Source organism: Miniopterus schreibersii, assembly GCF_964146895.1.
Source record: "Miniopterus schreibersii genome assembly, chromosome: 20".
Taxonomy (NCBI): Eukaryota; Metazoa; Chordata; class Mammalia; order Chiroptera; family Miniopteridae; genus Miniopterus; species Miniopterus schreibersii.
Genome location: NC_138122.1, coordinates 18707110 through 18724275, shown reverse-complemented (window position 1 = coordinate 18724275; position 17166 = coordinate 18707110). Strand labels below are relative to the sequence as shown.

General features: G+C 51.6%; 1 protein-coding gene across 1 annotated transcript in view; it reads left to right on the top strand.

The window, feature by feature from the left end:
* The window catches only part of MYO18B (myosin XVIIIB), a 170055-nt gene that overhangs the window by 52372 nt on the left and 100517 nt on the right, over window positions 1-17166 (top strand). The window contains exons 18-22 of the mRNA XM_081122587.1: window positions 460-619; window positions 3516-3699; window positions 4672-4894; window positions 7823-7932; window positions 15800-15865. Of these exons, the coding sequence (XP_080978713.1) occupies window positions 460-619; window positions 3516-3699; window positions 4672-4894; window positions 7823-7932; window positions 15800-15865 (743 nt within the window). The remainder of the gene's footprint in view (window positions 1-459; window positions 620-3515; window positions 3700-4671; window positions 4895-7822; window positions 7933-15799; window positions 15866-17166) is intronic.

Genomic DNA, 17166 nt, shown 5'->3' with positions numbered 1-17166 from the left:
TACGCAAGACGATTTTAGGCGGCACACAAATATTTTTAAAATTTTGAATAATTATGTATTTATTTGCATGACTATTAAAAAATAAATATAGCTTGCACACCAAACCTGCAGTGTAATGCTATATAAATGGGTTTATCTGTAAAATTGTGAGTCGAGTTAAGAAGAACATTAATAACAGCCCAGGTGATTCATGGGTATGGTAAAAAAACCATGCAGATTGTATGTGCTAATGAGGTTTGGGGAAAACAGATATCCTGGATTCAAGAGCATAAGGAGAGATAAAATTCATGTTGGACATAATGCCAGCGAATGCACAAAGCCGGAGAAGTTTGGGTCCCCAGAACGGCCAGCTTCAGCTATTGAGAAACATTAAAATGGAAAAAGTGTGTTCTTGGTGATGCCAAGTGATTGAGGTGTCCCTGCTGGGCCCCAGCACTCACATGCTGTATCTGCTTTCAGGGACCTCTGTCCTTCGACCCTGTGAGCAACCCCTCCAGTGTGAGATCTCCCACCAGCGGGGACAGGACCCCGTGCGCTATGACCTCACGGGCTGGCTCCACAGGGCCAAGCCCAACCTCTCAGCCCTGGATGCCCCCCAGGTCCTGCAGCAGTCGAAGAGGTGAGTCAGGGCTGGGGACAGGTCAGGGCTGGGGATGGGTCAGGGCTGGGGACAGGTCAGGGCTGGGGACAGGTCAAGGCTGGGGATAGGTCAAGGCTGGGGACAGATCAGGGCTGGGGATAGGTCAGGGCTGGGGACAGGTCAAGGCTGGGGACAGATCAGGGCTGGGGATAGGTCAGGGCTGGGGACAGGTCAGAGGCCCTGCAGTTGCTTCCCTGCCAGGGCCATGCAGTCACAACAGCCCAGCAAGTGAGGGCTGGTCCAGGAACCGTCCCTAATGACACAAAGAACCATAACTCATGTCGGAGCAGCACAATGTCTCCCTGGGGCCGTAGTGAGTTCAGCTGAGGAGAAGAGCTGGCCTTCTGGGAGCTGGAACAAATGCTCCAAAGCTGTGACTTCTGATTTTGGCTCTTTGCCTTTCATTAAGTATCTGAGAGATGATGTGACTGAAACAACTTTTATGGACATCCTAGAACTAGGGGGTCATAAAACCGAAGTGATAATGTTTTGTAGCATTAAAAAGAAGCTCCCTGCATTCCCTGCCTGCTCTTTTCAGAAGGGCTGGCCGAGGGCTGGCAGCAGTCACCGCCTTGGGTTCAGAGAGTTACTGGGAAGTGCGTGTGTGTGTGTGTGCGTGTGTGTGCGTGTGTGCGTGCGCCTGCACATGCAGACATGCTCCGTGGTCCTCCCAAGTTCACTGCTGGCATCCTGCAGGGCCAAAGCTTGGAGACAGGAAGAGATGCTGAGACCACCAGAGAGGTGCTGGGGCTGTGAGAATAGGGAAGGAACATTTACTGACCACTCACTATGTGCCTGGCATCCGGACAAACCCTTTCTAAGTATCTTCTGAATCCTTACAGCAACACTGTATCCTTACCCCCATTTTACAGATGGTAAAACTGAGGCCCCAGGAGGTGAATTGGCCTGCCTTTGGTCACACAGCCAAATAGTGGCAGAGCTGAGATACAGCTTGGCTAAGTGATCCTTGGAGAATTCTCAGGACATATGGCCAGAGTGGACTGAGACCTGTATGCAGCAGGGCTCACAGCCACACAGCTCCAGAAAAGAGGTCAGGTCAGGGTAGGGCCAAAGGAAGGTTAACTAGTATCCAGAGGACTATGCGAGGAAAGCCAGGGGACCTGGATCAAGTCCTAGTCCTGTGCCTATCACCTAGGTGACTGTGGGCACTTTCCTTCCCCTGTGTGTGTGTATGTGCGTGTGTTTTGCTTTCCCCATCATAAAATAAGGGTTTGTTGAACAAGCCTGCAAGACCTAGTGACTATTGCACAGCTTTGGAGTCTGGCAAATGTTCAAATCCTGCTTTTGCCTTTTTCAAGCCGAATGACCTGGGCCTCAGTTTCATAATCTGAGAAATGTGATGATGCCAGACTGACATGTCTGATGGAAGGAGGGCTTATGAGACATAACATGGCTGGTGGCTTATTAGGGAGCCTGGCTCCTAGCAGGCCCTGAATCCACATCTCGTGTCCATGTAAATGCCTCCCTGCTCTAGGAGCCTGTGGCTCAGGCTGGGGGAGGGATGTAGGCTTAGGAAAGGGTGAGGCAAACTTTTGTGGACCAGATGGTCCGGTGAGCAAGGAATGTTCTGGAGGAAGGAGCAGCATATGCGAAGTTGCTGCTCGGAGGGGAAAAGAGCGGGGCAGGTAAATCCCACTGGGAGGTCTTGTATGCTTGAGAGCCAAGCATTCGTGAATTCTGAGAGCAAACAGTGCTTTTCCTCAGCGTGTCATTCTGCAGCCAAGAGAGCCAAACTGTCCAGGACTGCTTGCTTAGCATTCTGATTCCTGGGTGCCACCCAGTCTCTCCAGGAAGGGCCCCGGGGACTCACTTTGCTGACAAGCTGCCCAGGGGGTTCTTGAGCACTCTCAAATTTTGGTCAAACACTTTTGCTTTATGTATCAGAAGCTGAGGCCCAAAGAGGACACGTGACTCTCCCAAAGTCACAGAGTAAACTGAAGACCAGAGGTCAGGTCTCTCAACCCCACAGATCGGACACTCTCTCTATAGGCATCAGGACTAAGGGTACGAACTCCTCTCCCTGTACCAGGGGTGGTGCCCACACCCTCCAGGGCCCTGGCCTGGCCTCTCAGAGCTCCCGCTCCTAGGGGGCTCCCCTGGCCCCCTCCCTAGATTTTTATTTCAATGTGAGTATCTTCAAGCCATTGTTAGTCTTTGTGCTTGGTCAGGCATTGAACCATTTAAACAGCTTTGGGCATTTGAGATTCATCTCAATAGCTTGCACAGTTGGGTTAGGCACAGAGGGAGATGGGTAACATGGTGCCTGCTATAGGCTGGGGCTGGGGCCACGGCCTGGACCTGCAGGGAGCTATGGGAGATGCCTGCATGCTTCTGCTCAAGGGGTAGGGCACATGGGACCTGAGAGGCATGGGGCCGTCTCTGGGTCCCAGCCTCCTCCCAGGGCACACAGCAGGATCTGCCCAGCCTTCCCAACCCTCTTCTGCCCACAGAAGCAGGCAGGCCAGCTCAGGTTCCTCAGAGCAAAGCCTCTACCCGGACCCTTGCCCACTAATCTCAGAACCTGTACATCACAGGAGCGCCCAGGGAAGGCCCTCACCACCAGTGGGCATCAGATTGGACTTTGCATTGACAGGTCCAGAAACTGATCCCTCTTCTAGGGATCCCAGAAATGCTCTTGCCCCCTGAGAAAGTGCAGGCTTAATAGCATTCCCGCAGGCATGTAAGTCACAGGGACGCCCAGAAGAAGGAGAGAGGCTCTAGGGAGGAGAGGGGAACAGAGGAAGGAGCTGGCATGTGTCAGGGGGAGAAGGCTCGTCTGGCAGAAAAAGACAGTAACCAGTATGTATGATTCACGGGGAGGGTTCATCTCTCTCTCCCCCCTCCCATCTGCCAGGGAGGAGCTGAGGAGCCTGTTCCAGGCCCGGGCCAAGCTGTCCCCGGTGTGCCGCGCGGTGGCTGGCCTGGAGGGCACCTCCCAGCAGGCCCTGCAGAGGAGCTGCGCCGTGAGGAGGGCCTTTGCCAGCAGCTTTGCTGCGGTGAAGAGGAGGGCCCCCTGCTCCCAGATCAAGCTACAGATGGTGAGTAGATGCCCTGCCCCCACTGCTACGTGTCCCTCCCCTCCTCCGGGATGGGTCATCTACTTTCAGCATCTCTAACCTCCCGGTGAGCCCGAAGGGGCAGGCATTCCCCGAGCTCCACAGAGGAGGAAGGTGGGACTCAGAGCAGCGAGGAAACTTGGCCACAGTCACACTGTTGGTGACTGATTGGTTCCAGCCTGAGGTCAAAGCCTCAGCTACTTGGTGTTGACTTGAGTGGCTTCAAGAAGTTTGCAGGAAGCACAGTTGTCCTCTTGCCCAAGATGACAGATGTCACAGCCAGACCAGGCCTGCCTGCCGTCCCCCTCTCCCCAGTGCCCACATTTTCGCCACTAGGCTCTCCTTGGGAGCAGGCAGTGGGCTGCAGCACTGGGTGTCACTGCGTTGCCCAGATACGTCCATCCAACAGCAAAGAGAAATTTTGATTGGTCAATGGTCAGGCTGAGCCCAGAGTGTGGGACATGGGAAGGGTGAGTTTTTAAAAACCCCTCATAATATGTTATGAAAAAGCCCACAGACGAGGTCCTGAGTTCCACCTCTTCTGCTAGTGGCGTGGATGAGCTTGGGCCACTCGCTTGCCCTCTCCATGCCTCAGTTTCCCTATCTGTTACGACAAGGGCTATGAGGAAGGCCCCATAGTTTTTATTTATTTTTAAGAGGTTTTTATTTTATTTTATTGATTTTTAGAGAGAAAGGAAGGGAGAGGGGGAGAGAGAGAGAAACATCAGCATGAGAGTGAAACATTAATCCGATGCCTCCTGCACACCCCCTGCTGGGAATCGAGCCTTATTTTTCATAAGTACAACTCAGGCCATAGGCAGGAGGTCCTTGGTGTAGGACACAGGGGCCCCAAGAGATGCCCAGGCCGGGTGAATGTAGGTTGGGGAGTGTCCTGACCCCTTTCTGTCTCGCCCTGAGATAGCCAGTGCTGACTCCCTCTCCTCCTGGTCCTAGGACGCATTGTCCAATGTGATCAGAAGATCTCAGCTACACTTCATCCACTGCCTGGTGCCGAGCCTCACAGTGGAAAGCAGAGGTGGGCAGGGGGCTCCGAGTCCACCGCAGCCTGGTGGGGACAAGCCCGGAGCAGGTGGGCCACTGCCCTTGGACATCCCAGCACTGAGGGTCCAGCTTTCAGGGTCCTACATCCTGGAGGCTCTGCGTCTGCACAGGACAGGTAAGAGCCGCGGGGGAGTGAGTACCTTGTCTCTGACTCCTGGGACATGCCCGCCAACCAGGGACACCCAAGGGATAAGAGCACCGACTATGTGTCAGGAGCTTTCCGTTGACTCTTCCCAGCAGCCCCGTGAGGGGGAGGCTATGATCACCCCCATTTTACAGATTAAGAAACAGAAGCTCAGAGAGGTCAAAAGACTTGCTCAAGGTCACCCAGCCGGGACATGGCAGAGCCTGGATTTGGACCTAGGTCTCTTTGAATTCAAAGCCCATCTTAGTTCTGGAATTAGTTGCGTGCTCCTGGAAGGCTAGGGCTGTGTCTCACTCATCTTACTTTCAAACAACAAACGCGTTAGGAGCTTCCTCTTTGGGATCGGGAGTGGAATTCCCCCAGTGAGTAATGCTTTGGTTGAGATGCTCAGCCTGGTTTGGGAGATCAGTGTGGAAACGCGAGAATAATGCGATGTGACAGGGATACGTGCCACAGGGGGATGCAGGAGGTGCCTGGATGCCTGGAGGAGATCTGTGCCCTCGTTGGGGAGACTGCGAAACCTAGAGGAGGAAACATCTTAGTTGTTGGGTCTTGAAACAAAACAAGCAGCTCCCTTCTGGGGCCTGCGGGGAGAGGGAACGCTGGGCAGAGGGATCAGCATATCCAAAGGCAGGGAGGCACGGCCCAGCCTGGGTTTCCAGGGAATGGGGTTCAGAGTGAGAGAGGGGCCCATGGGAGATGAGGTGGGTAGATCCGCCGGGAAGGCTCCGAATTTGGTCTTTGGAAGTTTGGTTCTCGCCAGGTCCAGCTGAGGCGATAACGGGGTGGTGGGGGGATAGAGGAGGTTTCACCCAGAGGAAGGAAGTCTTGAAGGCCTGTGTTTTCAAAAGCAAGCATGCACCCGAAGTTTCCACCACTGGCTCGTGAGCCTGATCCGAATCCTTCTGTTTCTTGTCTGCCTCTCAGACCCCGGAGGCCAGCGCGTGGATTCCCCACCCTGCCCGTCAGGAATGCGCAGGCATTCTCTCTGCAGGAGATGGGGCAGCTGGGGCTGGTGGGGAGCCTAGGTGGACCCCCCCATTTGTTTAATGTCTCTGTGGTCCCCGACACCCCAGCGTGTGGTCGCTGTCCCCATCTATTCCCACCGTGTTAATAATGGAACCCTGGGCACAAGGTATTTGATGGAGATGCCGGGAGCAGCAGGAAGCAAAGATGAGACCCTCACTCCCCTGAGCATCTCATTGATTTTCCCTCCTGCCTGCACAACCACAGGCAGAGGGAGACAGATAATGTCACAGGGAGAGCCAGAGCGAGATGGTCACAGCCGGCAGCTGATCGATTGGGCCCGGGAGGGAGCGCCGGGCCTTTGCGGGAGCCCTGGGCCGCCTACCAGAGCCCCCGTGTACACGCCGGGGGCGGCTCGCCGCCTTCCTCAGGCCTCGCGTCCTCACTGCGGCGACCCTCCCCTGCGTCCTCAGCACGGCCCAGCTCGGTCAGGATGAGTTTTCCAGCGAAGGGAAGGGTTGATGTCTTGCGGTAGAACTTTCATTTCTGCAGTTTATGCATTTGGCTTACTGTGAAGTGAAGTCTCAAAAGTGGAGTGAGATTTCATCAGACCTTCTCCCATCAGGCCACTTGAGGGTTTGTGTGTGTGTGTGTGTGTGTGTGGTTTTTTTTTTGAGGCTCTACCATGCCCCTTGTATCAAGACCAAGTCCAAACCTCAAGGTCTGGAATTAGAGTTCAAGTTCCTTTGGGACCCAGTCCCCCAATCATCTTTCACCCATTATTGTCTACTCTCCTCTGGATTAGTTATTGTGGTTGTCTGGGTTTGAATCCCAGCTGGGGGAGTTAACGTCTGTGTGACTTGGGACTAGGTGACTTGACCTCTCTGGGCCTCAGTTTCCACATCTATAAAATAGACATAATAATGTAGGGCCCAGAGTGCCTGTAGCACAGGAGAGCTGTTACCCTGGTATCTGGCACACGTATGTGCTCAGTGAATGCCGGCTGTTGCTATGGCTTTGGAACAAACCTTAGATTTCCCCGCTCCACCTCCCTCTGCCTAGACATGCCTTCCACACCGAATCCTGTGACAAACTCGATGGTCCTTCGAAGGCCAGCTCTCATGTCACCCTCCTGAGAGCTCTCCAGATGCCTCCTCCCAGTGTCCACATGGAAGGATGGGTGCAGCTGGGTCCATCCTACATTAGATTTACAGGAACTCCTAGATACTATCCAATACAGCATTTCTAGCCCTGGCCTGAGTGACTCAGTGATTAGAGTGTCAGCCTGTTCATCGAAGGGTTTGATTCCCGGTCAAGGGCATGCATCTGGGTTACAGGTTCGATCTGCAGCCAGCCCCCGTCAGGGCGCAGGTGGGAGGTGGCCAGTTTATCTCTCTTTTTTGCTCTCTCTCTCTCTCCCTCCATCCCTCTCTTTCTCCCTCCCTCCTTTCTACTCTCTCTCTAAAAATTCAATGGAAACAATATCCCCGGGTGAAGATTAACAACAACAATAAAAATACAGCATTTCTTCACGTAGTCTGTAGGTGATAATAAATATTAGACCAAAACAAAACTTTTTCCCCCACAGTCAAGCAGGTTTGGGAAAAACTCTGGGTCAAGCAGCACTAATCAGGCATCTTCCCTGCATGGTTCCCAGAGCTCTTGACATCCATGCTGACTCACATCGTGGCCTCCCGAGAGGCGGATGAGAGCACAGCCTTTTCAAACTTGCAGTGGAGCATTTTATCTGGTTTGTGTTCTGCACAGACATCCGGGAAATGCGGATTGAACCCAATCTCTGAAGTTAGCAAATGGGGAAACTGAAGCCCCGAGAAATGAGTCGACATAGCCAGTTAGTAGCCAGGCTGGGAGCAGGGCCCTGGGCTGGTCTCCTCACCTGGACCCTGTTCTTCTGCCCACTCCCACCCCCAGGCTACGCTGACCACATGGGGCTCACGCAGTTCCGCCGGCGATTCCAGGTGCTGGACCCCCCGCTCGCTAAGAAGCTCATGCTGGCCACTGAGGGGATAGACGAGAGGAAGGTATGTGGAGATGGGTCCGGCCCTGGGTGCCTCTGTTCCATAGGGGAAGAGAAGGAGCCATCTCTGCCCGCTGGGGTCTGAGAGCCGGGCCTTGGGGGCAAAGATGAGGGTGGTGTGAGGTATGGCCCAGATCCCTGCTCTAGGCTGTACCCCTTGCCGTGTCACTTGGGACACTCCCCACCCCAGGATGGCCCTTCTGAAACCCTGCGTGAGGACGGGCAGGGAGGGAATTAGAGTAGGTCTCAGATAGAAGGGCCCCCGTCAAGATGAAAAGCCGTCATTTCCTGAGGAGCGTCACTCAGCACCAGCACCCTGAGCTCGTTTCTGAAAAGGGGGCTTCGCTGTCAAAAAGCTTGGGAAGCGTCTCATGCTAGAGCCCCCATCTTACAGGATTACGGTGAACCATCTGCCTCAGTGCCTGGAACGCTCTTTCCCCCGGTCTTTGCATGGCCAGTGTCCTTATGTGAAATTAGTAGATTCCCCTGTGCGTTTCCTGGATCATAGCAAGTGTTCAGTCAAGTCTCTGTTGAATGAATGAATGAATGAATGAATGAATGAATGAAATGAATACATGCATCTAAAGCTGTATTTCTGCCCCTGTGTATCTCCTTTCTCTGACTCTACTGTAAACTCCTAGGGCTGGGGCCTCGTGTTGACCCCTAGTGCCAAACCCTCAGTAACGTTTCTACTGAGAATGGCTGCCAGCTGATTGATGACCACAGAGATCTTTAGAATTTGCAGAGTTCTTTTGCATCCTCATAGCAGCCCTGCAAAACAAGAGCGACTGTGGCCCTTTTACAAATGAGAAAACAGAGTCTCATAGAGATGGATGGACTCCCCCGGGGCCACACAGCCAGGCATTCATGGGTCTTGTCCTTGAACCCAAGTTTCTTGGTCCCTGGGAGGGTAGCGGAGGGAACATGGGCTCCAGACCTGCAGTTGACTCCCAGCTGGGGTTCCGTGAACATAAGCAAGTTCCTTCATGGTTCTGCCTCAGTTTCCTGATCTGTACAGTGGGAACGACACTAATGCCTACCTTAGTGGGGTGTTTTGAGGATGATGTGGAATAGTATAGTTGATGTGCTTGACACAGCTTTGTGCATACTAAGGGCTCGATGCGTATGAACTCCTATTGTCAGCATTGGAATCAAGGCCAGAGGGATAGCAACCAAGCCACACAGACTGTACTTTTACAACCACGTTGAAACCTCACCTCCAGGTGAATGTGCCCACGTGCCCTTAAGATTGTCAGTATCGGGGTCCTCAGTCGATGCGTCGCAGGGCTGCGAGAATATACAGTCACAATCGCTAGGTCCTTTCCTGGCTCTTAGCAGTAAGGATCAGGGCACCGGCCACCTCCTGAAGACAACGCAGCACCTTCTATGGGGCCCTCCTAACTCGCCGTGGGGAGGGGACCTCAGTCCTAGCTGGTGTGGTGCAGGGCTGTCTTGTCTCTGGGTGGTAGCTCATTTTGGAAGCCACTAACCACTGTGTATCAACCTTTATTTGGGGTTACTTGTCCTTCATTCCTCCGCCCAACTTGATCTCTGTTCAGAGAGTCTGGAATGGAGCCATTGAAAGGGTCTTGGGCTCCTCTGCATTGAAAACAACACCGACGTGGGGTGCGGGGAGTTCTCCGCGGTGGCCGTGGGTGTAGCATATGGAAGCGTTTCTATTCCAAACGACTCAGCAGCTCTCCGGCGCAGCCAGACCGAAACCACCTCCACGCACATGCTGCAGGCCTCGGAAAATGGAAAATTACAAGCGGAATGGACTTGGTGGGAAGTTTTAGCTGCTTCCCATTCTTTTTCTCATTTGCTCGCAAATTTCATTTGCTGCAGCATAGAATTTCGGCAGCAACAAAAAGGAAACAGCATCCTGCCTCTTATGAGAAAGCTGATAAATATTCATTCGCCAGGCACCGTGATAGGCCATGAATTATGCATGAACATGTGCTCGGGCGGGCAAACTGTCAGCCTGTGTGTGTAAAGCAGTGAAGACCTCGGGATCGAAGAGGACAAGTGGGACAGCTGGGAAAGGTCAATGTTGTCGTCAGACACTAGAGGGCAGCAGAGGGAACTCGTGGCCGGGGGTACAGGATGGGCCTCGGTGAGGTCCCCGGGGTGCCTAATGTGGCGCCTCACCGTTGGTTTTTCATGCCAAGACTGTTTCCCAGTGAAGTGCTCTCATTTGGTGGGTACCCACCGGATATTTTGCATTCCTGAAACAAACAAATAAGCACATGCCTCATATCGCACCTGAACTGGCTTAAGCAAAATTATGAAGGAATTGAAGTCCGCTCTGCCCATTCTACGGTCCTCTAGGGAACGATGTCCTCGTGCTGACCTCCAGCTCTTCGGGATGCCCCGTCCCTTCTAGACACCCTGGCATATGCTCAGGTCTGCGTAATGGCCTTGTATTTCCTTCTAATAATCGTAGGTCCCTTTCTTCTTTCCCAGGGTATCCCACCTGGTTAGAATGATACCGGAAACTACACTGAAGCCCACCCGGAGCTCAGTGGAGTCCTTTCAGCGCACCTGGGCCCTGTTCCAGGTGCTGGTCCCTCAGGCTCTCTGCTCCAGAGGCAGGAGTTGCCAGGTCTCTCTGATCAATGAGAGGACACCCTTGGCCCTGCCTTCCCCTGAGGGTGTCTACAGTGTTGATTGATTTTAGCCAACGACATCTCTGTCCCCAGACTTGATCAGAAGAACGCATTAAGGGATGTTCATCCATCTTCTCAGAGGCGGCCAGTCTTATTTCATCTCAAACCCTCGTGGTCACTCCCGATTTCCTCTGGGAAGGGGCCCCCCCATGAGCCCAGGGCTGGGCGGGGAGCTGTCCGCGCCCCGGGTGCTGAACGACTCCTCTGGCTCCCCTGTAATCTAAGCCCTTTCCTGCTCACCTTGCTGTCCTCTATTTTGAGTCTATTGTTTGAATAACGTTGTGTGTATCCCATTCAATGTTAACCGACAAATTGTGTGTGTGTGTGTGTGTGTGTGTTTATATAGTTTCCGCTTGGTGCGAGGCATTCTATTTACAGTCCTGAGCATAGAGTGTTAAATAACAGAGACGTAGTCCCCACCCTTATGGAATGATTGGATCGCTGTGTAAGTGAGAGGCCCAGTGGTTAAAAGCGTGTGGTTTAGAGTCAGACAGACTTGGGTTCAAATCCTGAAGAATTTCTCAGCCATGGCTCTTGGTTATTCCAGGGGCCTCTCACTGCCTGTGTAGCATGTTCAGCTTCAGGGCAGGTGCTGGACCACATGCTTTTTGGGCGCATCCTTGTTGAACATTGCAGAGAAAGCACTTTGCGAAATTCTAGGACACCAAGGGACTCTGTGAGTGGAGGTTTCTCCCAGGTGCAGTCAGGGACTCATCACTGGAGCCTAGAATGGTGGAGGTGAAGGGTGCGTCCTCTCTTCACCAGTTGCTCACATTTATTCGAACTTAACGTGCTCTAGACATGACAATAGGTGCTCCCTGTGCACAATAATAGCTGCTTGGAAGTCTTTGTCAAGTTCAACATCTAAGCCCACAGAGGCCTTCTACTGACTGCTCTTTTTTTGTTTGCTTGAGTGTAGGTCACACTTCCAGTGATTTTTTTTTTTTTTTGCATGACTTATAATTTTCTGTTTAAAACTCAACATTTTAGATACTATGTGATAGCAGCTTTAGACTCTGGTCTTTCCGCAACTTTTGAGTAACTAACTTATCTGGACCAGATTTATGGAGTTTGTCTCCCCCATGGGATGAGACCGCTGATATCTCTGCTCAGTTTTCAATGATCGTTTTTATTATAAAGTTGTGGGTTCTCAGGGAGGAGTAGAGGCTGTGATCCAATACCTTCGATCTGTGAAGCATCCACCTAATTCTCATGGAGCTGCGTGGGCGTCGGGAAATGCAGTCAACGCTCAGGCGTTTACAGTTGTGTCCCAGCTTCCCCTTTTTGTTTGGATCACGGTTTTATGTTTAAATAGGGGTGTGTACATAGCTAGGGCCATCTCTCTCTCTCCTGTGCACGTGTGTGGCCTTGATCACGGGTGCAGCCTTCCAGTAAGCTATGTGGGAGCTCCTCGAGGTGCGCTATGGCTGCCCCATTCCCTGTATCTCCTTGTTACTTTTCTGCCTGGCCAATGTCCGTTGCTTGCCCCACTCAAAATAACAGTCTTAGGCTGGCTGTGCTGTTGACCTTGACCTTTGTTTGTTTGCTGCCAAGTTCACTGGTGTTTCTGACAGTGATCCTGGGCGAGGGGTTTTCCTGTACTTCACTCCATATAAGTAGCTCCTTCTGCCAACGAAGCTGCTAGATTTCACAGCTTGCCTCAGCTTCGCAGGATGACTGCAGTGAAGAGCTTGGAGGGGACTGAAAGAGCCCCCGTCCAGATTGTCACAAACCCCCATGGTTCCTACCTGAGGTTCAACAGATTCTTCTTGACGGAATGCTTCTCACTGTGTTGTATCCCCTGGCTCAGTTTCCAGAGTATTGAGCTGGTTGTTTTTGAAAACAATATTTATTTTTATCATGGATTTTTTTTTGGGGGGGGGGAGGATTTATCGAGCTCCTCGCTCCATCATTCTGGAAGTCACACTCCTGCATGCTACTTTGGTGACCTCGGGAAGTCCCCACTGCATCCTTGTAGGACAGGCATGATTACCCCCTATTCTAGAATATAAGGATCAGAGAGGAGGGGTGACTTGCTCAGGGTCACAAGCCTAGTGCATAGGGGGGCTGGCCTGGATCCCACTGTCAGAGGCCAGAGAAAAAGCTCAAGAATTGGATTCCCTGGGGTTGCCTCACCCCCCACCACTTCTTAGCATGCGACGTGACCTTTGACAAATCCTTTCGTCGTCCTTGGATCTCACTTTCTTTCTCTGCAAAATGGGCGTAAAACATATACCTGTTGCAGAGGTTTGGAAATGAAATGAGTTTTGTGTCAGGCACTAGGAGCAGGGTCAGACTCAAAAACACAGGAGAGAACTGTTTCCCTGGAGCGGAATGGCCAGCAGTTTCCTCAGCGCTCCCCGCAGAGAGCGCAAGCTGCAGCTCCCCGGGCAGTTCCCAGGGCTCCCACCCCTGATTCCAGAAAGGGGCAGGGCGAGGAAGACCTTTCTTATGCAAGCCTGGATCATTTATTGCCCTGGGTTCCAGCCTCTGGCTGGAGTCGAATGATTACCATCGAATGAAATCATTGATATTTCACCCAACGAGTGACAATCTCTAAGAGTGATATTAATGATGATGATAATAATGGCAATTAACTACAAAGTCACTTACAAAGTCATGTTCTCAGGTTCTCAATTTTTCATCCCAACACGGGTCCAAGCCTGGGCAGGGAACATTCTCAGCACTTTGCAAGGGGTGGGGCGGGAAGAATGAAGGTCAGAAGCATAGAGTCCAACTCACAGCCACTCGCTCACTCCGCCACCGGCACCTACAGGTTCTGCTCTTGAAGGGAGGTCAGCGGGACAGAGTGGGTTTGCTGGACCTAGTCTTCTTGGCTACACAGAGATCTCACGGGCTGTGAGAAAGCAAGGAGATAGAGGAGAGTCCTTGGGTATTGCGGGGGTCAGGTGTGTGTTTTGGCAGCCTTGGGGGTGCACCTGAGAAGTGGAAGCTGAGTGCACAGTCTCTGGTACCTCTCCCAGGCTTTGGCCACGACAGAGCTGGTAGGACTGGCTCTGGGACACAGGGACTAGCTCATAGTTCTTGAGCGGAACAGCCAGGATCTCAGCCCAGGTGGATCTAACTCCAGATTGTCAGCCCCTCCCCGCACCCCCGACACCTACTCTGAGTATTGACTCTCAAGGTAGACTTAGAAAAATTTCATGGGCTGTCGGTTTCATTTATTTCCCAACCATCCTATTTTGAGCTCACTTTTATTTTGTTTTCCTCTCGTGCAGAGAGAAAAGATGTTGTACTTCAGAGATATTGGTTTTATGCATCCCGCCACCTATAGCTCCCTTGGAACAGTTTTGGCCTAAAATGCAATAAGTGAAACCACTAAATTTTTGGAGGGCGTCATGGAATGTTCCGGCAGGAGGTCAGAGGAGGGAACTTCCTCCCAGGTTTCGGTCTTGGACTAGACTTTTAATAAGCGTTTTTGGGGGGCAGGGTATCTTAGGAAGTCTTCCGTGATGCCGATGACCCGTGGAATTGAAACTCATCTGCTAAATTACTCCTGCCTCATAATATCTTTGGCTTCTCGAGTGTCACATTGCTTTTCTGACAGTTTATTCTGGGAATGGACTTTGTGGTTTTGAGTCGGTGGAAGTCCATGAGGGGTGGCATGGGGGCGGAGCGGGAGGGGAGCTGGCGGTCACAAAGAAACCGGGCGCGACCTGCGTCGGAACGAGGGCACACATCTCTGGCAAGGCTGTTCAGCCTGCAGGACTTTATGCAAAGAGGAAAATTCCATTAAATGGCTAGTGACTTGGCCAATGCTGCATCCAGGAAGCTCTGTGAGTTTGTTTCTCTTGAAGGGGCCTGCTTTTCTCCCCCACCCTTGCCCTAAACCTCATCGGTCTCTCTTGCTTGGGTACTCATTCATCCGGTCGTCATATTTACTGACCTCCTACTGTATGCACAGAACAGTACAGGTGCTGTGGAGGAAATAAGAGGCAAATTAAACACAGGCTCTCCCTCCATAATCTAGGTCAGGCACAGAAGGTTAATGGCTGTGTCATTTATTTAGCAAGTATTTTGGGGAGCGAGACAGTCTCTGGTGCATACAATGGAAGAAAGACAGAATGTTGGGGTGACTGTCCCAGGGGACTTTAGTGACACAGTGGGTGAGTTTCCTAGTGGCTTAGAGTCCTCTGGAGCCATCCTGGTCCTGCAAAGCAGTAAGACATAGGTGCTACAACATGGCCAGAGGGGCCCTCATTCCGATCTGGCTTTGCTCCTGTGTAACCTTGTGATGTTGAAGAGATGCGTTTATTTAGTTTGGGTTGTTTTGTGTGTGTGTGTGTGTGTGTGTGTGTGTGTGGTAAAATATGCATAACACAAAATTTACCATTTTAATCAATTTTACGTGTGCAGTTCAGTGGTGTTAAGCACATTCACAGTGCTGTGCAACCAGCCGTCACCGTCATCGGTCTCCAGAATTCTTTCATCTTGCAAAACTGAAACTCTGTCCCCACTAAGCACGGGCCGCCCAACCCCCTTCCCTCCAGCCCCTGGTAACCACCATTCTACTTTTTGTCTCTATGAACTTCACTACTCTAGATATTTTGTGTAAATGGAACCGTGAAGTATTTGTTCTTTTGCGACTAGCTTGTTTCACTCAGCATGATGTCCTCAGGGTTCATCCATATCGTAGCGTATGTCAGAATTTCCTTCCTCTTTAAAGCTGGTTAATATCCATCGGACGTACATACCCCATTTTGTTTATTCATCTACCTACCAGTGGACCCTTGGGTTGCCTCTATCTTTTGGGGTACAAATATCTATCCCGGTCTCTTCTTCCACTTCTTTTGGGTATATATCCAGAAGTGGGATTACTGGGTTCACAGGGTAATGCTGTGCTGAATTTTTTTAGGAACCACCATGTCATTTTCCACATCCATCATTTAGTTTCATAGTTTTGGTTTTCCCTTCTATAAAAGTGGTCACGGTAGGGTGATGACCCACCTAGGGTTGCTTTGAAGATGAAAGGAGATGGTATCTATGAAGGTCCTGGAAAAGTGGCTGGCACACAGTAGGTGCACAGTCCGTGTTCACCACCGGTGCGAGGTGGGGCTCCGTGAGCCAAAACTCACAGCCGTGTGGGGTCGTCCTCTCTCCCAGCCATCCAGGCAGCCTGACTCTCCACTGCGGGAGTCTCAGGCCTTCTGTCTGTCTTCTCCTCTAACCTTTCTCTCCTTGCAGGCTGTGGAGGAGCTCCTGCAGACCCTGAATCTGCAGAAGAAGGCAGTGGCCGTGGGGCACAGCCAGGTGAGTAGAGCTGATTTCTCATGCCCTTCCGCCCATCACATCAGAAACCCAGATGAGACTCATCACATGCCCTCCCTCAGAGTCCACTCCCTCTGGGGGTCTCCTTCCCGCCAAACTGAAAACGGGGCTAGTTATCTTCTGCCCTGCCTACCTTATGAGGCCATGAAGGTAAAATGCTATAATGTGGGAGGAAATAACATCGAGAAATACCATTTGTCAGAGGGTACACTCCCAGGGACCCCGGTGGTCTGGAAGAATTCACCTTCTGTTCTGCACATTCTGTGGCATCAAACCCCTGAGTTTCCACGCTCCCCTCTCCCTCCTCCCCACCTTGAAAGAAGTGTAGCTGGGGCTTCAATAGGGCTAGAATCAGAGCCAGTGTCCAGAGTTTCTATTCCATGTTGGGACAGTGTCTAACCCAGCATCAGGCCAGCTTAGCTTGTGTTCCCTGCTGCAGTCCATCGGCCCATTGCATGCGGGGTCTGCAGGGCCGCATGGCTACGGAGGGAACACAGGCAAATGCAAGGAAGCAGGAACGAGAGAGCCCCGTGGGCCAAGAGCCAAGAGCAACAATAGAAAATTCCTTTTTTTAGGGGATTATGTATTCCCAATTTTTTGCAGGGTTGCAGTGGCCACACCCGTTCTGGCCAACCATCTCTGTCCCCAGGTTTGACCGACAGCCAAGTCGCTTCCCTGTGTCACTCCAGCTTCACTGGGCATGCATCTGTTTCCCCTTTGTTAGACCCCTTCCCCCAGTGATCTGCATGGAATGGCCCGTGGGTCCCTGGGGAGCGTAAAATTGCAGTTTCCTGGAGAAGCTTCCCAAATGGCCATGCTTATAATATCAGGCCTCCCTTTCACTCCTTTGCTATGATTAATAACTAGCTAATTACAATGGTATTATTAGAATGTCACACTCTGCTTGGGTCCGATAAGCAGCCGGACCCATGAAAAGCAAATAATTTAGATTTTTCTTTGTGATCTCCAGCCGCTGGTGCCTTATCGAGGCCTGTGCTGAGGGCCATGACATTTATGAAAGAGGTGGGATTCCACAGGCAGTGGCCTTCTGGTCGGCAGTATGCTCTTAAAAGGAAAAAAAAAATCAAAATAAGATCCTGCCGAGGCGATGACTTATTTCTGTTCTCTGTACGGTCGTTTCCAATTATCTTTTTTAATGAAAGCTTCATACTTAATCAATAGTGGTTTTGGCAGAACCCACCGCCTTTTGTAATATATGAACTAGTGCTGTCATCACTTTGATCATTGATTTTTTTTTTTTATAGCAGCTTTTGGGACTCACT